The 18,109-nt window shown below is 44.1% G+C and overlaps 1 protein-coding gene across 2 annotated transcripts in view; it reads right to left on the reverse strand.

Annotated features, from left to right (window-relative positions):
- The window catches only part of XDH (xanthine dehydrogenase), a 76,878-nt gene that overhangs the window by 44,008 nt on the left and 14,761 nt on the right, over positions 1-18,109 (reverse strand). For both annotated transcript variants that reach the window (XM_074989860.1, XM_074989859.1), the window contains 9 exons: positions 17,346-17,472; positions 16,178-16,239; positions 14,907-15,032; positions 14,128-14,214; positions 13,261-13,402; positions 11,261-11,353; positions 9,430-9,581; positions 8,228-8,321; positions 5,750-5,859 (listed from right to left, as the gene is read on the reverse strand). In XM_074989860.1, the coding sequence (XP_074845961.1) occupies positions 5,750-5,859; positions 8,228-8,321; positions 9,430-9,581; positions 11,261-11,353; positions 13,261-13,402; positions 14,128-14,214; positions 14,907-15,032; positions 16,178-16,239; positions 17,346-17,472 (993 nt within the window). The remainder of the gene's footprint in view (positions 1-5,749; positions 5,860-8,227; positions 8,322-9,429; positions 9,582-11,260; positions 11,354-13,260; positions 13,403-14,127; positions 14,215-14,906; positions 15,033-16,177; positions 16,240-17,345; positions 17,473-18,109) is intronic.

An 18,109-nucleotide genomic window follows, 5' to 3' on the forward strand; every position in this document is an offset into this window, starting at 1 on the left:
CCAAAACAACTGGGCAAATTTGACATGAACTCACTAAACTTTTGTGTCACCAGCTCTGAAATGTTTAGGAAAAGGAACTTTCAGATGAAAAATTTCACCCCGCTCTATTTCCCCCTCTCAACAATCTCATCCTTTTTCCTCACATTAATTAGTTACATAATAAAATTATTTTATTTTTAAAATAAAAAGATATCCAAATAACCCTAAATCTATGGAGCCTTTGAAATTTCAGAACAAATACAGAACTAAATTTCACACCTGATTGCAAGTTCTAAAATCAATCAGACTAAAAATATGGATCAAAACACCTTATAATGTGGTGCTTCAATTTGTTCTACAGGGCTTTATCTGATCTGGTTTATGGATCCAGCAACGGGGCTTCCACCACCCATTTAACTTAAAGAAATATCTCAGACAGTTCCCAGAATCTGGAATGGACTTCCTGTGTCTTTCCAAGTCACTCGTTCTTTAACTCATTCCTCTTTTCTCTATCTTCCCTTTTTAATTTCTGTCTACTTCTCATAACTAGCTGCTCAAAGCTTTTACCATACAAGCCAAATTTTCAGCAGGACTTGATTAGTGAATTCACAAAAATTACAGAGGGATCAAAGTGTGCCCTCAGAGGCCTCCATGAATGCATGTATAACAGGCGATAATGTGTGCGATTCCTGAATTGCTGAGCTAAATGCAGATGACAGGAAATCAGCTAAACATCTGGGGCCAGAACCAAAAGCTACGTCTACACCACCACATATGCTGGCAAAACTTATATCACTCAGGAGTGTGGCTATTCCAAGCCTATTCCTCCTGTGTTATAAATTACAACAGGACACGCACTCATGTGCACAGCAGTACATCAACAGAGCTGTGTCTACACGTGCACGCTACTTCGAAGTAGCGGCACTAACTTCGAAATAGCGCCCGTCGCGGCTACACGCGTCGGGCGCTATTTCGAAGTTAACTTCGACGTTAGGCGGCGAGACGTCGAAGTCGCTAACCTCATGAGGGGATCGGAATAGCGCCCTACTTCGACGTTCAACGTCGAAGTAGGGACCGTGTAGACGATCCGCGTCCCGCAACGTCGAAATTGCCGGGTCCTCCATGGCGGCCATCAGCTGGGGGGTTGAGAGATGCTCTCTCTCCAGCCCCTGCGGGGCTCTATGGTCACCGTGGGCAGCAGCCCTTAGCCCAGGGCTTCTGGCTGCTTCTGCGGCAGCTGGGGATCCATGCTGCAGGCACAGGGTCTGCAACCAATTGTCAGCTCTGTGTATCTTGTGTTGTTTAGTGCAACTGTGTCTGGGAGGGGCCCTTTAAGGGAGCGGCTGGCTGTTGAGTCTGCCCTGTGACCCTGTCTGCAGCTGTGCCTGGCACCCTTATTTCGATGTGTGCTACTTTGGCGTGTAGACGTACCCTCGCAGCGCCTATTTCGATGTGGTGCCGCGCAACGTCGAAGTTGAACATCGATGTTGCCAGCCCTGGAGGACGTGTAGACGTTATTCATCGAAATAGCCTATTTCGATGTTGGCTTCACGTGTAGATGTAGCCCAGGAGAGCTTAAAGTGCTTTGTTGACAGGAGAGCTCTATCCCATCAACATAGAGCACCTACATGGCAGATTTTACAGCGACACACTGTAAGCTCTCTGGTGTAGTCATACCTTAATGTAAAACAGTACTGTATAGTTCCAGGGGCACAAAAGAACCCAGTCCTTCCTTACCAACACTGCTGAGGTGTGGCTACAAGTTACTCCTGTGTAAAGAGGACAGCCTGCTGCTAAACTTGTCCCAAATGCAGACAGAGAAGGGTATATGACAGAATAAGGAAGTGAGCACAAAAGGGGGTTGTGACTTTCTCCTGCCCAGTGCAGAGGACTCTCTGGAGCTGTTAACTCAATCCATGCTGAAGTGTAACAGTTGCCTCACATTTTCTGCTCTGCACCAGGAGTGCACTATCAGGAAAAATTTCCTTCTCAGACTCTTTGCTGTGAGGTACAAATAGCTGCAATGCACAAAGCACACTTGTTCACGTAATGATGATCAGTGTTGTGATTTACAAATCATACCAGCTTCACCTCACTGATGTGTTCCTGAGTTCATACTGGGCCTAGTCACGCAGGGCATGAGAAACTCCCTCTGAAATTACAGGTGTCCTGAGGTAAGCGAAGAATGAGTCCCACAGGTCACTCTTTTCAGCAGTGAATCTCTACTCATTGCTTTTTCACTCATTCTTTGCCATAATGAGTGTTCAGTGATGGCATGTAGGCAAAATACTGAGTAACAGAAAGATCTATCCAGTTATTCTCCCCCATCAGCAGGAGCCAGGAGCCATTCCTCTATTGTGTGCAATGAGTGCAGTCTCTGAAGGGCCTGGTTTTGTGCCTGGAGAACTCGTTAGTGGAGGTGTCCAGCTGAAGTAATCATGCCACCTCCTGCAGGCATTTTTCCACACAAGACCCTAATTAATGGGCAGCAAGCAGATAACGTAAGAGCAGCATGTATTGGTGCCTTCCCTGACAGCACATCTCATTCTGCTACTTTGCTGGTTGCCCTAATTAACAGGCTCTCACTTTGCATTGCAAGGGACCTTTCCAGTAATGAAGCTGATGCTCAGCAAATGTCCTGCAGACTCTGTGTCAGAGGCTAGGTCTTCACTGTGCGAAAGGTACAATTTTTACAATGAGACACAAGCTAAACAAGGCACCTGCAGTTTATTCCACCGTATAGCTACCTAAAGTCAACCTATATTCCTACTCAACCCACAGCTGACTTTGCCTCGCTACACTATGGTAGGGTAAAACTACTGGGCCTCATCTGCATGAGGTTTTTACAGAATGATAGCTAACTTGCATTAGTCATCTGGCAGTAAAAACACAAAGGAAGAAGGGTTTTTTCTGGTAGCAGCAGGAGTTACAGATGTAAATCAAATTACCCCTTTTTCTCCTCTCACCCACGTCAGCTGGCAGGATCCTGAGCTTATGTCACATTAATAATGCCAACCCAATGGATGACATGTGACAGCCAATGTTCACATTTTCATGGATAACATGGCCATGCAAGCTTCTTCCCCTGTCAATCATCAGAAAAGAGGGACGCCTATCAAGATGTCCAATAATAAACATACAATTAGGGGACACTCTTAGAATTATCTCCTACAAGGTAAACCTCTTTACTTCAGGAAGCTGTGATACCATGTGAGGATACGGAGCCAAAAGCAAGATGAAAAGATCCTGAGGTTGAGAGCTCAGATCAGTCGAGAGCTCATGATCTGCAGAGTTCAAAAGTTGTTCTGCTTTTTCATGGTCTAGCTGGTGACCTACAGGTCATGTCAACTGCTTAGTGGAGACTTTTGGACAACTTGCTTGAGCAGGAGATTCCTTTGAAAAGCCATATGCGTGTTCGGATGTTGAGATTTTGACTAATGCCCTCATTTTGAGTCCTTATTTTTGCAGGAACTGATCTTATTCACAACTACCATGAGCTCAAAATGATTGATAAGGAGATGAAAAGACACAACAAAAATAAACAATTACCCTTAATAGTCTGGGATGAAGAAATATGACTTAGAGTGCAGAATAACTATAAAGTGGAGAATAAGGTTTTGGTTTCATCCCATCATATGAGAGGTATTATTAATATCACTCTCTGAAGACCTGTCATTGTATAGAGCAGGCATGTCCAACCCGCGGCCCACAGGCCACATGTGGCGCTGGACAGCTAGTAATGCGGCCCCACAAGATCGTAAACTTTTAACATTATCATGTGATTTATATAGATTAACTATATTATATATTCTATATGCGGCCCAAGACAATTCCTCTTCACTCATTGCGGCCCAGGCAAGCCAAAAGGTTGGACACCCATGGTATAGAGAGTCCTGTCTTCTTCTAATAGGCTCAAGTCCTATATCTGAAAAGATCTTAATGGATATGAAAAATTTAGGTTTTGAGGAGGAGTGTATGACTCATGATTGGTAATGCTAGACCCCCCTGGATGGCTCTGCTGGCCTACAGCCATGGGGCTGCAGGTCTCCCTGTCCATTCCCGCCCATGGCACTGACCCTCCCAGACACCCCTCATGTAAGTGCAAGATATGTGCATTTCAAATGTGCGTACCACAAGGGATGACTGTAGGCCAACGACTGAATGGGCATGGAGGCTGCACTACCTTCTTATTCCTAGGCTGGGATCCTAGGCTGGATCAAATGCTTAGCGTTCCATCTTCTGGTGTGCCATTTCATGCATGGATGAAACGGAATGCGGGGTGGGTCAATGTCGAGCCTGCAACTCCTTGCAAGCCACAAGGATTAAGTAATGCCAATAGAAGGAACACTTCTGTCAGCATTCTGCAGTGGGGACAGGGATGAATATTGACAGCTGTAAAATTGACTTTTGGTACACAACTGGCATATTTAAAATTGCATAGGATCTGTCAACATTCAAGGTAAATGTAGACCCAGCCCTAGACACTAACTCTGTAGTTCACTGTCGAGAAGCAGTCAGATTCCAAGGCCAGAATGGGCCATTGTGATTATCCAGTCACCTCCTATACATAGCAGGCCATAGCATGTCCCCAAAACAGTTCCTAGAGTAGCGCTTTTAGCAAAACATCCCATCTTGACTTAAAAATTGATAGCGATGGAGAATCCACCCCACTCCTTGGTAAATTGTTTCAATGGTTAACCCCACAAGAACTGTATATAGAAGCTTGCAGGTCCACCAGTTCAGCTGTGATCTGCCAAATCTGCAGGGATGTTAAACTAGCACCTCTTGACAGATCTAAACTCAGTCAGAGGGAAAAATAACACCAAAACACACTCAGATGAAATGTCCTGCTGATCTAACTACTTTCTATACTAGTTAAATGCCTTCATTTGATGAGTTCCTCTCTCAAACTTACGTATCGCTGTGCATTGCTCCGTAAAGCCACCTTCTGGCTTTAGAGGAACAGCTCAAACTTCACTGGTCAACTTATTGAAGCTTTAGTACTTTACCTCTTGCATTGTCATCCTGCTCCTCCTTTAGGGATGGAACTGAAACACAGTAGCCTACCACAGCACAAGCAGGATTATTTTTGACAACTAGCACCAGTGATGAGTCCAAAAAAACAGCTCTCATGGGGAACTGGCTGAGGATAACAAGTCCAGTATGGGATGTTCTTGGGGGGAATATCTTTTGTCAGACTAGACAAAACATGGGATAGAAAAGCCTTTCAGCTTCTCCCACCCATGGTTTTACCCACCTCCTAGAAGATCACCCAGAAGGAACAGAGAGAATCTCTATACTGAAAGTTCAGCTTTTAAAAATTGTAGTGTCAGATTGTTTCCAAGGAAATTATTCTGAACTGTTGAGTGTAAAAACATTCATTGATTTCAACTAGTTTTTTCACCTTCTGGATCCACCCAAATTTCTTGAGAGCCTAAAAGGTTAAGTATGTGGAAAAAGTTTGTATATGTCTGGTGGACAGACATGAGCAAAGGCATAAATAACGTTGGAGTCCCCCATCTAAGGGTCATATTACCACAGCCAAACTTGAATAAAAAGCTCTTGTGATCCAGAAAGGGACAGCCATTCTAAAATGACCTTCCTTTCAGCTGACCCAGTAGGGGACTATTTAAGCACACTTCTTCTGGAAGTTAGTCTTCATGAACAAGTTGGTTTACATCCATCAAGCAAGTTTGGTTCCTCCAATGAGTAATACCAGCTCAGCTTTACACAGCCATTAGACTATTGTTAATTCCAGCCTGTCTCTCACCTTCTTAGTGTAAGGTATCTCAATGGAGAGCAATATCTCATTAGGCTTTAATGCTGTCTTTCTGTAACCAGTAAAGAACTTTTCATCCATTCTTACAATTCTTCTGCCTTCTGTAGAACATGAAAAGGAAAGAGAAACAAATGGTTGGGTGAGCGTGTCAGGCAACAGTCTCCAGTTGCATCCAGGTAAAGAATTATGGTCAGGCATGTAGAAGGGACTTTACAGTAGCATAAACTACATTTGATTCAATCTCATTTATTTTACCTTCTTAATTTCTTAATCTTTCTCGACAAGTCCTGAACAACTTCCTCAAGTTCAACTCAACCCATATGAAGGCACACCTCCACTGACTCCTGTAGGAATTTTGTCTGCATAAGGATTGAGTTAAATAGGAAATAAAGATTTTGAGAGGTCTCCCTTTGATCATAATTCATTCCAAATACCAAATGAATCAGTTTCCAGCCTCCAAATTAGGGCCATGTGCATAAATGATTTTTCAGTTTGGTGGCAATTCCAAAATACCGAAAAAAAATTGTCTTCAAAAAACATATTTTTTTCAAAATGTTCAGCAAGTCAAAAATGTTATTATTAATAATAAGAATTTATTTTGCTTTAATTTCAAGAATTTTTGACAATTTAACATTTTGACTTTTTTGGACTTATTTTTTAAAAAGGAAGATTTTGGCTAAAACACTTTGACAAAACTGCCCAATGTTGTTGTAGCTGTGTTGGTCCCAGCATAACAGACCTGAAGAAGAGCCCTGTGTATCTTGAAAGCTTGTCTCTTTCACAAACAGTTGAATTTAAGATATTACCTCATAAATTCCCAATACATTTCAGTGTTACTGAATCTTTGCTCTTTTCCCAAAAGCAGTTTTGGTTGAAAAATTTCATCCAGCTCTTATCCCAATGTACAGTTTTCACCATTCACAAGAGAACATTACACACCAGCACTATTAATTCCGAGAAGGATCCTACTTTTATCAACCCCTTCAATATCTTCTGAATAACCACTACCATATATGATCTTTATCACATTTAGCATGATAGTACGAGTCAACTGCATAGCACTGTTGCAAATAAATAAGTAAAAAGCCAGCATCATTCCTGGGATGCATTGGCAGGAGTGTTATAAGCAAGACATGACAAGTAATTCTTCCACTCTAGTCTGCTTTGAGTAAGCCTCCACTGGAGTATTGTGTCCCTTCATGGGAACCACATCTCAGGAACAATGTGGACAAACTGGAGAAAATCCACAGACAAGCCAAAAGAAAAATTATCTTCAAGGGAAGACTGAAAAAAACAGATTTGTTTCAGTTTTTCCCATATTAAAGGAGACATAATTACAGTTTTTAATCTTCCTAAAAATATATTACAAGGAGGAGGAAAGTTGTTCTCATTAACCACTGAGATTAGCTCAAGAAGCAATGGGCTTAAATTGCAGCAAGGGAGGTTAGGTTGGACATTGGGAAAAAAATTCCTGTCAGGGTGGCACTGAAATAATTTGCCCAGGGAGATTGTGGACTCTCCCCTCACTGGAGACATTTAAGAGAAAGTTAGATTAACACCTGTCAGAGATGGTCTAGATCAGCGTTTTCCAAAGTATGGTCCATGGCCCAGTATCAGCCCTTGGGAAAAAATTCTGGTCCTTAGAAAATATACAAATTACTGCACACGAGCCTATTAATTTGGTACATTTCATATTTTTCCATGTAATTAAGGTAATAACAATAAGTTAGGCACTTAAGTATTTTATATCAAGATTTATATTATTATGTACTATTATTATGGTGAATAAATAATAAACAGTGAAAATCATTCATTTTTCATTCACTGTTTTTTCAATAAACATTTATATTTTTGGGCCGCAAAAAAAGGTACTGAAAAAGAATAGTTTCCAACCATATAAAGTTTCGGAAGCCCTGGTCTAGATAATACTTTGTCCTGCCATGAGCACAGAGGACTGTCTATATGACCTATCAAGATCCCTTCCAGTCATATGAGTCTATCATTTTTTAAAAAGTCAGGTAGCAGCCCTAATCTCAAAGATTCACAGGGATCAGAGTCATAGACTCATAGGACTGAAAGAGAACTCAAGAGGACACCTAGTCCAGCTCCCTGTCCAGTCCCAGGGAATTATGGTGATGGAAACATGGATTTAACTCCCACCATCACCATAATCCCTTTACTACTTCCTCAGAAATGGACGTTTTCAGTTAATTTTCTGTTTGTGGAGGGGGAGGAGGAAAGGGCATTAGCAGGATTATTTCATAACAAAGGCAAAAGGGATTCTTTACTGGGTTTATTAAACTTACCTAAACCTTTTGTTTCTCCCCAGCTGTTAAGCACCCAGAGTCCCTAACATTACATGTGGGTTTTTTGTCCCCTACATTCTGGTCTGGTCTAAGCCACCCCAGGAAATGGACTACGGATTACAGTACTTCCCTCACTGTCATTTAGAACTTTGAATAAACTTACCATTTGATACCACAGTCAATTTGCTGCCACATGCCATGAAGACAGGGTTGAGATCAGAAATTGGACTAGCAGTCATTATATTTCCCCCAAGGGACTGAAATAAAGCAAACCAAACAGGCAGATTAGAAGACAGCTGGGAACGTATGGCTAGTGCTACTTTGCTAACCATCACTGATTCGCATGTAACCATACAGCTTGACTAGACTTCTAGATTTTTAGAGTTTTACTTCAGGTCCAGTGATGAGCACACAAGACCTACACAGCCCCTTTCAATCCTAATCAATAGAGGCATATGACAGGTTTCAAGGATGAAAATGTCTCATGCTTTAATCATTCATGATAATAGTTCCAAAATTCAAATAAAGGAGACATAATCAATGACTCAACAAGACCCACACAGCCAGTTACAATTCAAATCAATAGAGGCATGTAATGGTTTTCAAGGATGAAAATGTCTCATACTTTAATCAATCATGATAATAGCTCCAAAGTTCAAATCAATGGCCCAATCCTGCAGCATGCAGAGCATCTCCTGAGAAATGCCCCGATAGCTCAGTTTCCTTTGGTTGGGAATTGAGGGCACTTAGAACTTTGCACTCTAAGGCCTCATGTCAGGTTCTTCAACCTGCTTTAAAAGTTATTTTCTTATTCAACAGACCTCTGGACCTCCAAAAACATAGCTCTTGATATTTTGCCAAGCACAGAGGAAAGCTCTAGTAAGATCAATGGATGCTCACATTCTTGGTTCGACCCCCAAGAGTACATACACCCTTTCCTGAGAAACATTGTCATATAGTCATGTAAGACAACAAAAGACAAAATAGCCTTACAACATACATGGGCCTGCAGCAGAATTGTATTGGGAAAGAATCCACAAGAAAGGACCACAATGACTGTGGCACACTTGGCCAAAACTTCAAAATGGCCATGCTAATGGCCAAATCGGAGAATACTAATAAGGCGCTGAAATGAATATTCAGTGCCTCATTAGCATGCTGCTGGTCATGCCACTTCGAAAGTGCCGCCATTTGCTTGCCTGTGGCTCGTCTACACATGGGTCCTTTTTGGAAGGACCCTGCAGACTTCGAAATCCCCTTATTCCTATCAGCTGGCACAGTGAGTTATTCAATCATCATTTTCTTTGTTTAAGCTTCTTGCCCCTTCTTCCAGCGTTAGCTCACTGGCTTTCCTGAGTCACTTACTGCAACATTTTTGATCTGCAGGCCTGCAAACCACCTCAGCTGATCTAGCATAGCCTGGAACACTTCTGTTTTGTAGGAAGGAAGCTCAGCCACAGCTTTTTTCAGCACCACTTCCACCACAGTCAGTGTGCAGGCTGCCCCAAAGATAATACCTGCAAATGAGAACAACAGAATTTTCACCAACAGCCACAGTGCACGTTTCCCAGAAATAACAAGCAGTCCTGTAGCACCTTGAAGACTAAAAAAATTATTAGGTAATGAGCTTTCGTGGGTAAGACCTACTTCCTAATAAATTTGTTAATCTTTAAGGTGCTACATTATTATTTGTGAAGCTACAGACTAATATGGCTACCCCGCTGTGACTATTTCCCAGGAAATTATACTGGGAAAGTTACAGAGGAAGGGGCATGAGGCACTGCATTTCTTTTCAATAAAATATTTCTTCATTAATTTGCTAATATCATTTTCCAGTTGAAAATTTTGGACCTCTCTCCCGACTGAACATGCGCTGAACCACCCAGACAGCTATCAACAGATTCTTGCATAAAATGCACCTACCAGTTACAAGCTACCCATCAACATACCTATCACCACTTTTATGCATGCACTCATTTGGGGACCCAATGCCTCTGGAAATTGCTAATAAACTACAGAATCTTTCAGTCATAGGCTATCAGTCTGACTCACATGTTGTTCCCATCAGACGGAAGCCTCTATCTGAGATGAGTTTGGTGGACACAAATTCCAACTCTCCCATAATAAACTAAAACACAATTCTTTATAAGAATTGCTAGGCTCAACAAAGAGGTGAAGAACCATACTGGACCATGGACACTGAATTACTCCTAGGCATGTCTACACTGCAATGTAAAATTATGTCTGAGCCTGGTTCAAACCATAATCCCCTTGTAACTTCATTGCAACTGTACTAACCCAGGGCTCAGACCCAGGTTCCCAGGACACTGCAGGTCTGAAAGATCCATGTCACTTCTTGCCAGAGGTATCCCAAAATTCCATGGGACAACTTCCTTACGCCTCTTTATCCCAACAATCTGCAACCCACTTTGCAGATGGCAGTTACTCAAGCTAGCATTAACTCTGTTCTGTTCTGTTTTGATCACCAACCTACAATCCGATCATGCCTGTTGTAAAGTGAGCTGCTACCTGGTAAAGTACAAGGCAGGCAGTTAGCCTGAGGGCTAGACTGGCCATATGGTGGGGCAGCGCAGGAAGGACAAGAAGCACTAGGGACTCTGGATTATGGTCATTTGGGTCTGCACCCTAGAGGCCTAGGTTCAGGCATGGGTTAGAAAAGTCTTAACATAAGGTTAACATTCAGCGCAGCTGCTCAAGCCCAGGGTTCCTCAACGCTGATCAGCTAACTCATGTCATTAACCCTGCACTTGTATTGCAGTGTAGACAAATCCCTAGAGGTTGAGGCATACTGGCAGGGCAGAGAATATGAGAATTTTGCCCTGCTTCATCTTTCTAGATAAATTCAGGCCTTCACTCATGTGGGCTGTCAATACGATGCTTTATAAGCACAGTTTTTAAAATGGAAGACCGTAGCCCCTCACATATCAGTTAATCTCAGAACAATGATGATTGGCTAATGTGTGGTTCCCCTATTCGCACAACTTCTCCTCTCGATTTCACCATGATTAAGCTGATCAGATGGAGCCTCAGAAAAGATGATGGAAATAAAAGAAGTTTGGGGCTCTTCATCCAAAGAAAAGCAAATCTAATTTCTCTGGTTTTTGTGGCTGTACAAAGCCCCTCTCTTGTGCCTTTCTCCATTGACTGTGTAGCATTATGAATGCTCTTTACCTACCTTCCTCTGTGTGCTGAATGAAGGTCATTTCAGTGATCCACCTGGGGGATATTATCACTGGATACAGCATGTTCTTTAACGTCATCTCAATACCTACAGTTAAAATAAGACTCACTGAGTTAGATGTTTCTCAGGAAAAAGGCAACGCTATTGTTTAACTCAGCTCAGTGAGCTTCAGCAATTGCAGCTGATAGCTGTGTCTACACGTGCACGCTACTTCGAAGTAGCGGCACTAACTTCGACATAGCGCCCGTCACGGCTACACGCGTCGGGCGCTATTTCGAAGTCAACTTCGACGTTAGGCGGCGAGACGTCGAAGTCGCTAACCTCATGAGGGGATCGGAATAGCGCCCTACTTCGACGTTCAACGTCGAAGTAGGGACCGTGTAGACGATCCGCATCCCGCAACGTCGAAACTGCCGGGTCCTCCATGGTGGCCATCAGCTGGGGGGTTGAGAGATGCTCTCTCTCCAGCCCCTGCGGGGCTCTATGGTCACCGTGGGCAGCAGCCCTTAGCCCAGGGTTTCTGGCTGCTGCTGCGGCAGCTGGGGATCCATGCTGCAGGCACAGGGTCTGCAACCAGTTGTCGGCTCTGTGTCTCTTGTGTTGTTTGGTGCAACTGTGTCTGGGAGGGGCCCTTTAAGGGAGCGGCTTGCTGTTGAGTCCGCCCTGTGACCCTGTCTGCAGCTGTGCCTGGCACCCTTATTTCGATGTGTGCTACTTTGGCATGTAGACGTACCCTCGCAGCGCCTATTTCGATGTGGTGCCGCGCAACGTCAAAGTTGAACATCGACGTTGCCAGCCCTGGAGGATGTGTAGACGTTATTCATCGAAATAGCCTATTTCGATGTTGGCTTCACGTGTAGACGTAGCCTATAAATACAGCAGGGTCACAACATTCACATTAACATTCAGTTAATCTCAGAACAATGATGATTGGCTAATGTGTGCTTCCCCTATTCACACAACTTGTCCTCTCGATTTCACCACGATTGAGCTGATCAGATGGAGCCTCAGAAAAGATGATGGAACTAAAACCCTCACTAATATTGATTGGTGTTCAGAACCCTCATGAATACTGATTTTCGCAAATGTGGGGAGGAGGCTTGGAGCCCCAGGGAAACAGCAGCTGCCGGCACCCCCCACCCTGGAGCCCACAAAGCAGCTGCTTGCGTATAATTGAATTTGCGAACCTTAAGTTCACGAATGTGGGGACCTTGCTCTATTCGGCGACAGCTTAAAGAGTTTCAGAAGAAGGGTCACATTTATTACTGGCCAGTGGCAGCATTTGTGTAACGAAATTTTAGGGGTAGAACCCATGAGATGCGTCTCCAATCTGCAATACCCACCAACCTTTTCCCCTGTAAAGAAGCTCCCAGACCAAATGTGGACATTACTCATTTCTGCTATCAGAATGCTAGGCTAACTAGATCTTCAGTGTGAAAATAGAATTAACTGTCAGGAGAGGAATTCTTCATGGAATCAGATTGGTTTTGCAAATTTCCTCTTCCTTCTCTGTCCTCTGCATTAAAAAAATATTGGCAGTGCAAACTCTCACATCCTGCAAAGCTTATGCAGCGCCTGGACAACTTTAAGCAAATCACTGAAAGTTTCAGGACCGTATTCACCAGTGAAAATACATTTTTAGTGTCTCTCTTCCCTTTCTATGAGAAACAGAGTAGTCTGTTTTGTGTCTGTGGGCCTCTTTTTGTCAATATCTCATCAATAATTCGCACCAACTTAGAACAAAAGGCTCACTGATCCGAATTAGTATTTTGCTAGCTTGCTACAACAAGTAGGACAAAAGGATGCTTGTGAGACCGGTCCAGGTGGGAAAAAGTAAAAGCCTCCATGACTTGCCCTCCAGAAACCACTCCCATGGTTGTTTGACTTGGGCTGTTTTAAGGAAGTCCAAACTGGTCTTGCATTGTGCTTGGAAAACTCTTCTACGGAAAACTTGAGCACCTGCTTCAACTGAGCCTCAGGCTCTTAGTTCTTACCAACTTCTGTGTTTCCTACTACAAGCTTAGCATTGGGGTACTGGGCCTTCAGCGCCAGCAGCTTCTCAAGGGTTGTAGGCTGTATCCACGTCACACGCTCGCCTTTGAAGCACAGCTGTTCCTGGGGTTTGTCTTTCTGCATCTGAGAAAATAAAATGGGTCAGACTCTGATGGTAAAAGGCTCCCACCCAGAATCCCTGCCTTGGCTTTGGTTTCGCCAAGGTTCCATGTTGGCTGCTCTTTAGGAGGAGGAAATCAGAGAGGAATTAGCCCAACCTAACTGTGTTCCAATAACATGGAAATGCCTTACAAGTGAAACGGAAGGAGCTGGTGTTGGCATAAGGAAATGCACTGTGAGGGACAACCACTGCACTGGCTAATGTTGGGTTGTGTCGAGGGTACTACCTGCAGCCAAGGAACTAACAGCACATTTTAAGGGGGATTTCTTAAAAGTATACAGAGGAGGGGAACACATGCACATGGCAGACCGAAACCTGGGCTCTGGTGTGTGCAGGGCATGAGAGAGGGTCTGCAGGCACACAGGCCCCCATAACTGTCCCTTCAGGGGTAGTGGGAGCAGACTGGAGAGAAAGCCGGAACAGCTCTGAGAGTGAGTAGTGCTGAGCGGAAAGAGGTATGACCGGGGCAGCTGGGGGATGCTCTGATTCAGCTTATTCTACGTATCCCAGGAAAACCTCTTCTGGCAGGGCTCGTGTGGGACAGGCTAGAATGCTGATGCCTGCTCTGGATTAGCCAGGTGGTGTCGGTCACTCACACAGTCAGCTCCTCGGGGGAAGAGCCACAAGGGTCCTCAAAGAGAGAATCAGGCCCATGAGCTGCATTGCGCTGCTGCATGAAGGCACCTACCAGCAACTCTGGTGGGAAGATGGGCTCCTGCGTGGGATCCAAAGGCTGGAAATCAGCTGGGTTGAACAAGACGGAAGACACCATTGCCTAAGGCACAAAGCAAATTCCTGTCTGGGTGCATGTTTCTCTCCTCCGAACAAGAGGACTTCACTCTGTCTATATTTAACTCTGGCCAACAAAGCGGAATGACACAGACAGATGAAACAACAGCCCAGATCTTGAGCTCCCAACTTCTATTTATCTTCCCTCAGCAGGAATTTGTCTGGAGAGTCACAAAGGACTTTATCCCAATCTCCCTGATACCAATGTTAGACTGGAGTAACTGAACAATATTAGCGATGTTTGCCTGAGCACTGATCAAATAACAGCAAAATGAGGCCTGGTCTACACTACACAATCCGGTTGGTTTAACTACATCAGTCAGGGAGTGAAGAATCCATAGTTTCATAAATGCTGCTAAGCTAAGTTAAGCCTCTAAAGAGATAGTGCTAGGTCAACAGAAACATTCTTCCATCAGTCTGGGTACAACCTCTCAGGAAGGTGGGTTACATATGCTGAAGGCGGAACCATCCCATTGGCATAGGTGGTGCCTACATTGACATGCAACAACTTGACAGCTGTAGCCTTTTAAGCATAGACAAGCCCTCAGTCTGACATGCTTTGCTTGAATAACATCAGAGCCAGGTTTTGGCACCTACAAAATAAAATATGCACTACAAAACACTAACTAAAGATAGTGAAAGAAGAGGAGAAAAAATAAAGGTGTGGCAAAGCCTTACTGCATTGTCTTCTTTCTCATTCATGCAGCAACCGGGGCCCTTGTCTTTTCCACCACAGCAGCCTCCACTGTTTGCAGTGCTACAGCAGCCTGGGCCATTGATTCCTTTCCCACAGTAGCTCCAGTCCTACATGGGCAAAAAACTGCTGAGAAAAGTCTGTAGATTTCCAGCAAGTTAAAAAGGTTTCATACACTTGCAAAAGAAATTGCTCCTCCCATTTATAATTTCTACCATAGAAACAGAGAAAGTGAAGATGGAAGATGCCAAATAAATAGGTCTCTCCTTTCGTCAGTGGGTCTGATGGCCCTTACAGCATATTCTATGTCCAGTTTAGTTTTAAATAACTCAAGTAGAAGAGCTTTCACCATCTCCTTAAGGAGACTGCTCCAGTGTCTAATGGATTTCACAACTACCTATATGTTCCTCAAAACAGTATTCATACACACCATTCTGTGCACACCATAGGACTAAATAGCTAATAATATAGATGGTACTTGACCCTGCCATGGGGGACTTGATGACCTCTTGAGGTCCCTTATAGTTCTAGTATTCTGTGACTGTATGATTCTAATTCATTGGCTTTATGTCTCGGTGTTCTCTTCCTATCTAAGATACATCCCTTATACTAATCACTTCTTTACCTCTCAATACCACCAAAAGCATAAGTAAAAGATGTCTGGCTGTGTGTAATGCCCACCAAACCTAGGCAGCAGGTGCCAGGGGGAGGGTATAGTCAGTGCTGACAGATCAACTTTACTTCCAGTGTCATTTTAGTTTTGCAGTTCATCTTTCATCAAAGTCATCGCCCAATTGGGCTTTACAGAGTTATGTCCTTAGTAATGCATCCATCCTTACTTGTACACCACAGTCAGACACCTTTCAATGCCTGCGCATACCAGGGAGGATCTGGGAACTGCTTTCTTTTGTGGGCTGCTGTATTTTTAAGAGCCTAAGTAAAAGCACTATAAAGATGAGAGGCTTGCTTACTAATGAGCTGACATGGGGCCACCACATTGAGCACTCTGATTACTAAAGGGCGATAACCTGAGCAATTGCCATTAACGAGGAGGGCTTGTCATGTTTTCAATATGTAACATACACATTGACAGGGTCCAGGGCTGTCTTCAGGAGTTAGCTGGGGAATGCGGGAGCGTTGGCTGGCAAATGCATTTCCTTTTCTTCCAGTCCAACAGTGTATCGTATCAACAGTTGAGCAAGTCAGCCAGCTGAATGCCCTCCAGAAACCTGTACTGTTATCTGAAGCCACTTACTTTAGCAAATGTTCTATAGCCCTGAAGAATGGGTCTGTATCCCGTACAGCGACACAAGTTTCCTGCATGGTCAGTACAAAGGGATAAAGGTTAACAATCTTCCCATCAACAATGTCTGTGCACACATGGGAGGCTGATTTTTTTTTGGGAGGGCGCTTCCCCACATTAACCAGACCAGCATGAGACAGAGTTGATCCCAAACTGTGGGAAACTGAAATGTGGGGAATATTTCTGCACAAAATCCAGCACTCTCTTCTTGCAGAAAATCAAAATGGCAGTGAAAATTTTCACTGACTTTTCAACCATTTCTGTTTTGCATCCAGCAGCCTTGAATGCAGGGGTTTAACTTCAGCATGTCAATTATCTAACACCTGGAGCAAAACAGAGCTCACTTCTCTCCTGCAACAGATCTCTCTTTAGCAGGGATGGCCACAGGTGTCGTCCCTGCCGCAGCATGGGCCCAGGCCCAGCATTAGTTAAAGCAGCCAAGAAACTGCTCTAACCTATGCAAATGGAGAACTGGCATAAGGCAACTTTTGCTCTCCAGGTCACCAGGAGCTGGTGGTTGATGCAGAAGCCAGCTCTGCTATCTCCACAGGCTCTGTACCAGCAAGGAGTAACTAGTACAACCCAGACCCTATAAGGTGATTTATTTAATTTGTAAGCTCTTTCCTACCAGGAGCACCATTTTGTTCTGTATTTGCACAGCGCCTAGCACAATGGTGATTTGCAGCAGGGCCAACAGCCTCGCCAGGCCCCTGGGCAAGGAAAGGGGGCCCTGCCTGTATCCCAAAAAGGGGTGGGGTCTTGGGCAAAGAGGACAGGGCTGGGGCTAGGCAGCCCTTAGCGCTGCCCAGAGAGTGCCACCAATCTCCACCCCCTGCCCTCAGGGCTGCCCAGACTGCACCTCTCTCTCACTCTGTCTCCTCTCTCTCACACACACACATATACACAAACACAAACACAAACATGAGCAATGTAAAGGAAACAGCTCATTCTGGAGAATCTGGGTCACATTCTGATAGTAATAGGCCAGTTTTAAAACAATCAGGTCAGCTGTACTCTGTCCCACATGGGGAAGGAAATGTATCCCTCTCCCCTCCCCGCCCCCACAAAAAAATAGCGCATAAAATGCACACCTGCAGGCCTGTTTTGGAATAGGCATTACCTTGAAAATTCTCTGCAATCTCCACCATGTTGGGGTCAGGTCTGTTGCGAAGTAATGCATACATGGACATGACAATGCCAGGAGTGCAAAAGCCACACTGGGACCCATGGCTTTTTGCTATTCTCTCCTGAGATGAAAAAGTGACAAAAACAAACAGTTCTTGTTAACAATACTCCATGTCACTAGTCAGTGTCCCTCATGTCTCTGGGCTGGCCCTCCCAGAGCAGTTAGTCCATTTGGATGGGTTTCAAACAGATTCGCATGATGAACTCATATGGCAGAATCAGGATCTGGATTTCAAACACTCCCCTAAATCCTGACCTACTAAAACTGGTTGGAGTTTTGCCATAGAATCCTTGAGGCCAGGATTTCACCCAAAGTGTATTTGAATCCCAGGTTTTTCAGTTGTCCATCATAAAGATAGAGGCTACTGATCAGACTTAATGTGCCTGTGGATTTCAAACCCTTTTCTTTCAAGGCTTATGTGTTTGGCCCCAGGAGGGTGGAGGGGCAGCATGGAAAATAGGGCACCAGCTCAACCCAACTGGACCCACCCAAACTCCATCCACCTCACTTTAGATGCAAGTGTTCCCTCTTTGCTGTTTACCATCATGGAAAGAATCTACACCAAGCGCTAGATATGTGCAGGGGAAAGAAATTTCCATCTCAAGGGCAGCATCTCTGGCAAAGGTGAAACAATTACAGGCTGAACATCTCTCGTCCGTCACCCTCAGCACCTGATTGGTGCTGGACGAGAGATTTTG

The sequence above is a fragment of the Carettochelys insculpta genome, chromosome 3 (genome assembly GCF_033958435.1).
Source record: "Carettochelys insculpta isolate YL-2023 chromosome 3, ASM3395843v1, whole genome shotgun sequence".
Classification (NCBI taxonomy): Eukaryota; Metazoa; Chordata; order Testudines; family Carettochelyidae; genus Carettochelys; species Carettochelys insculpta.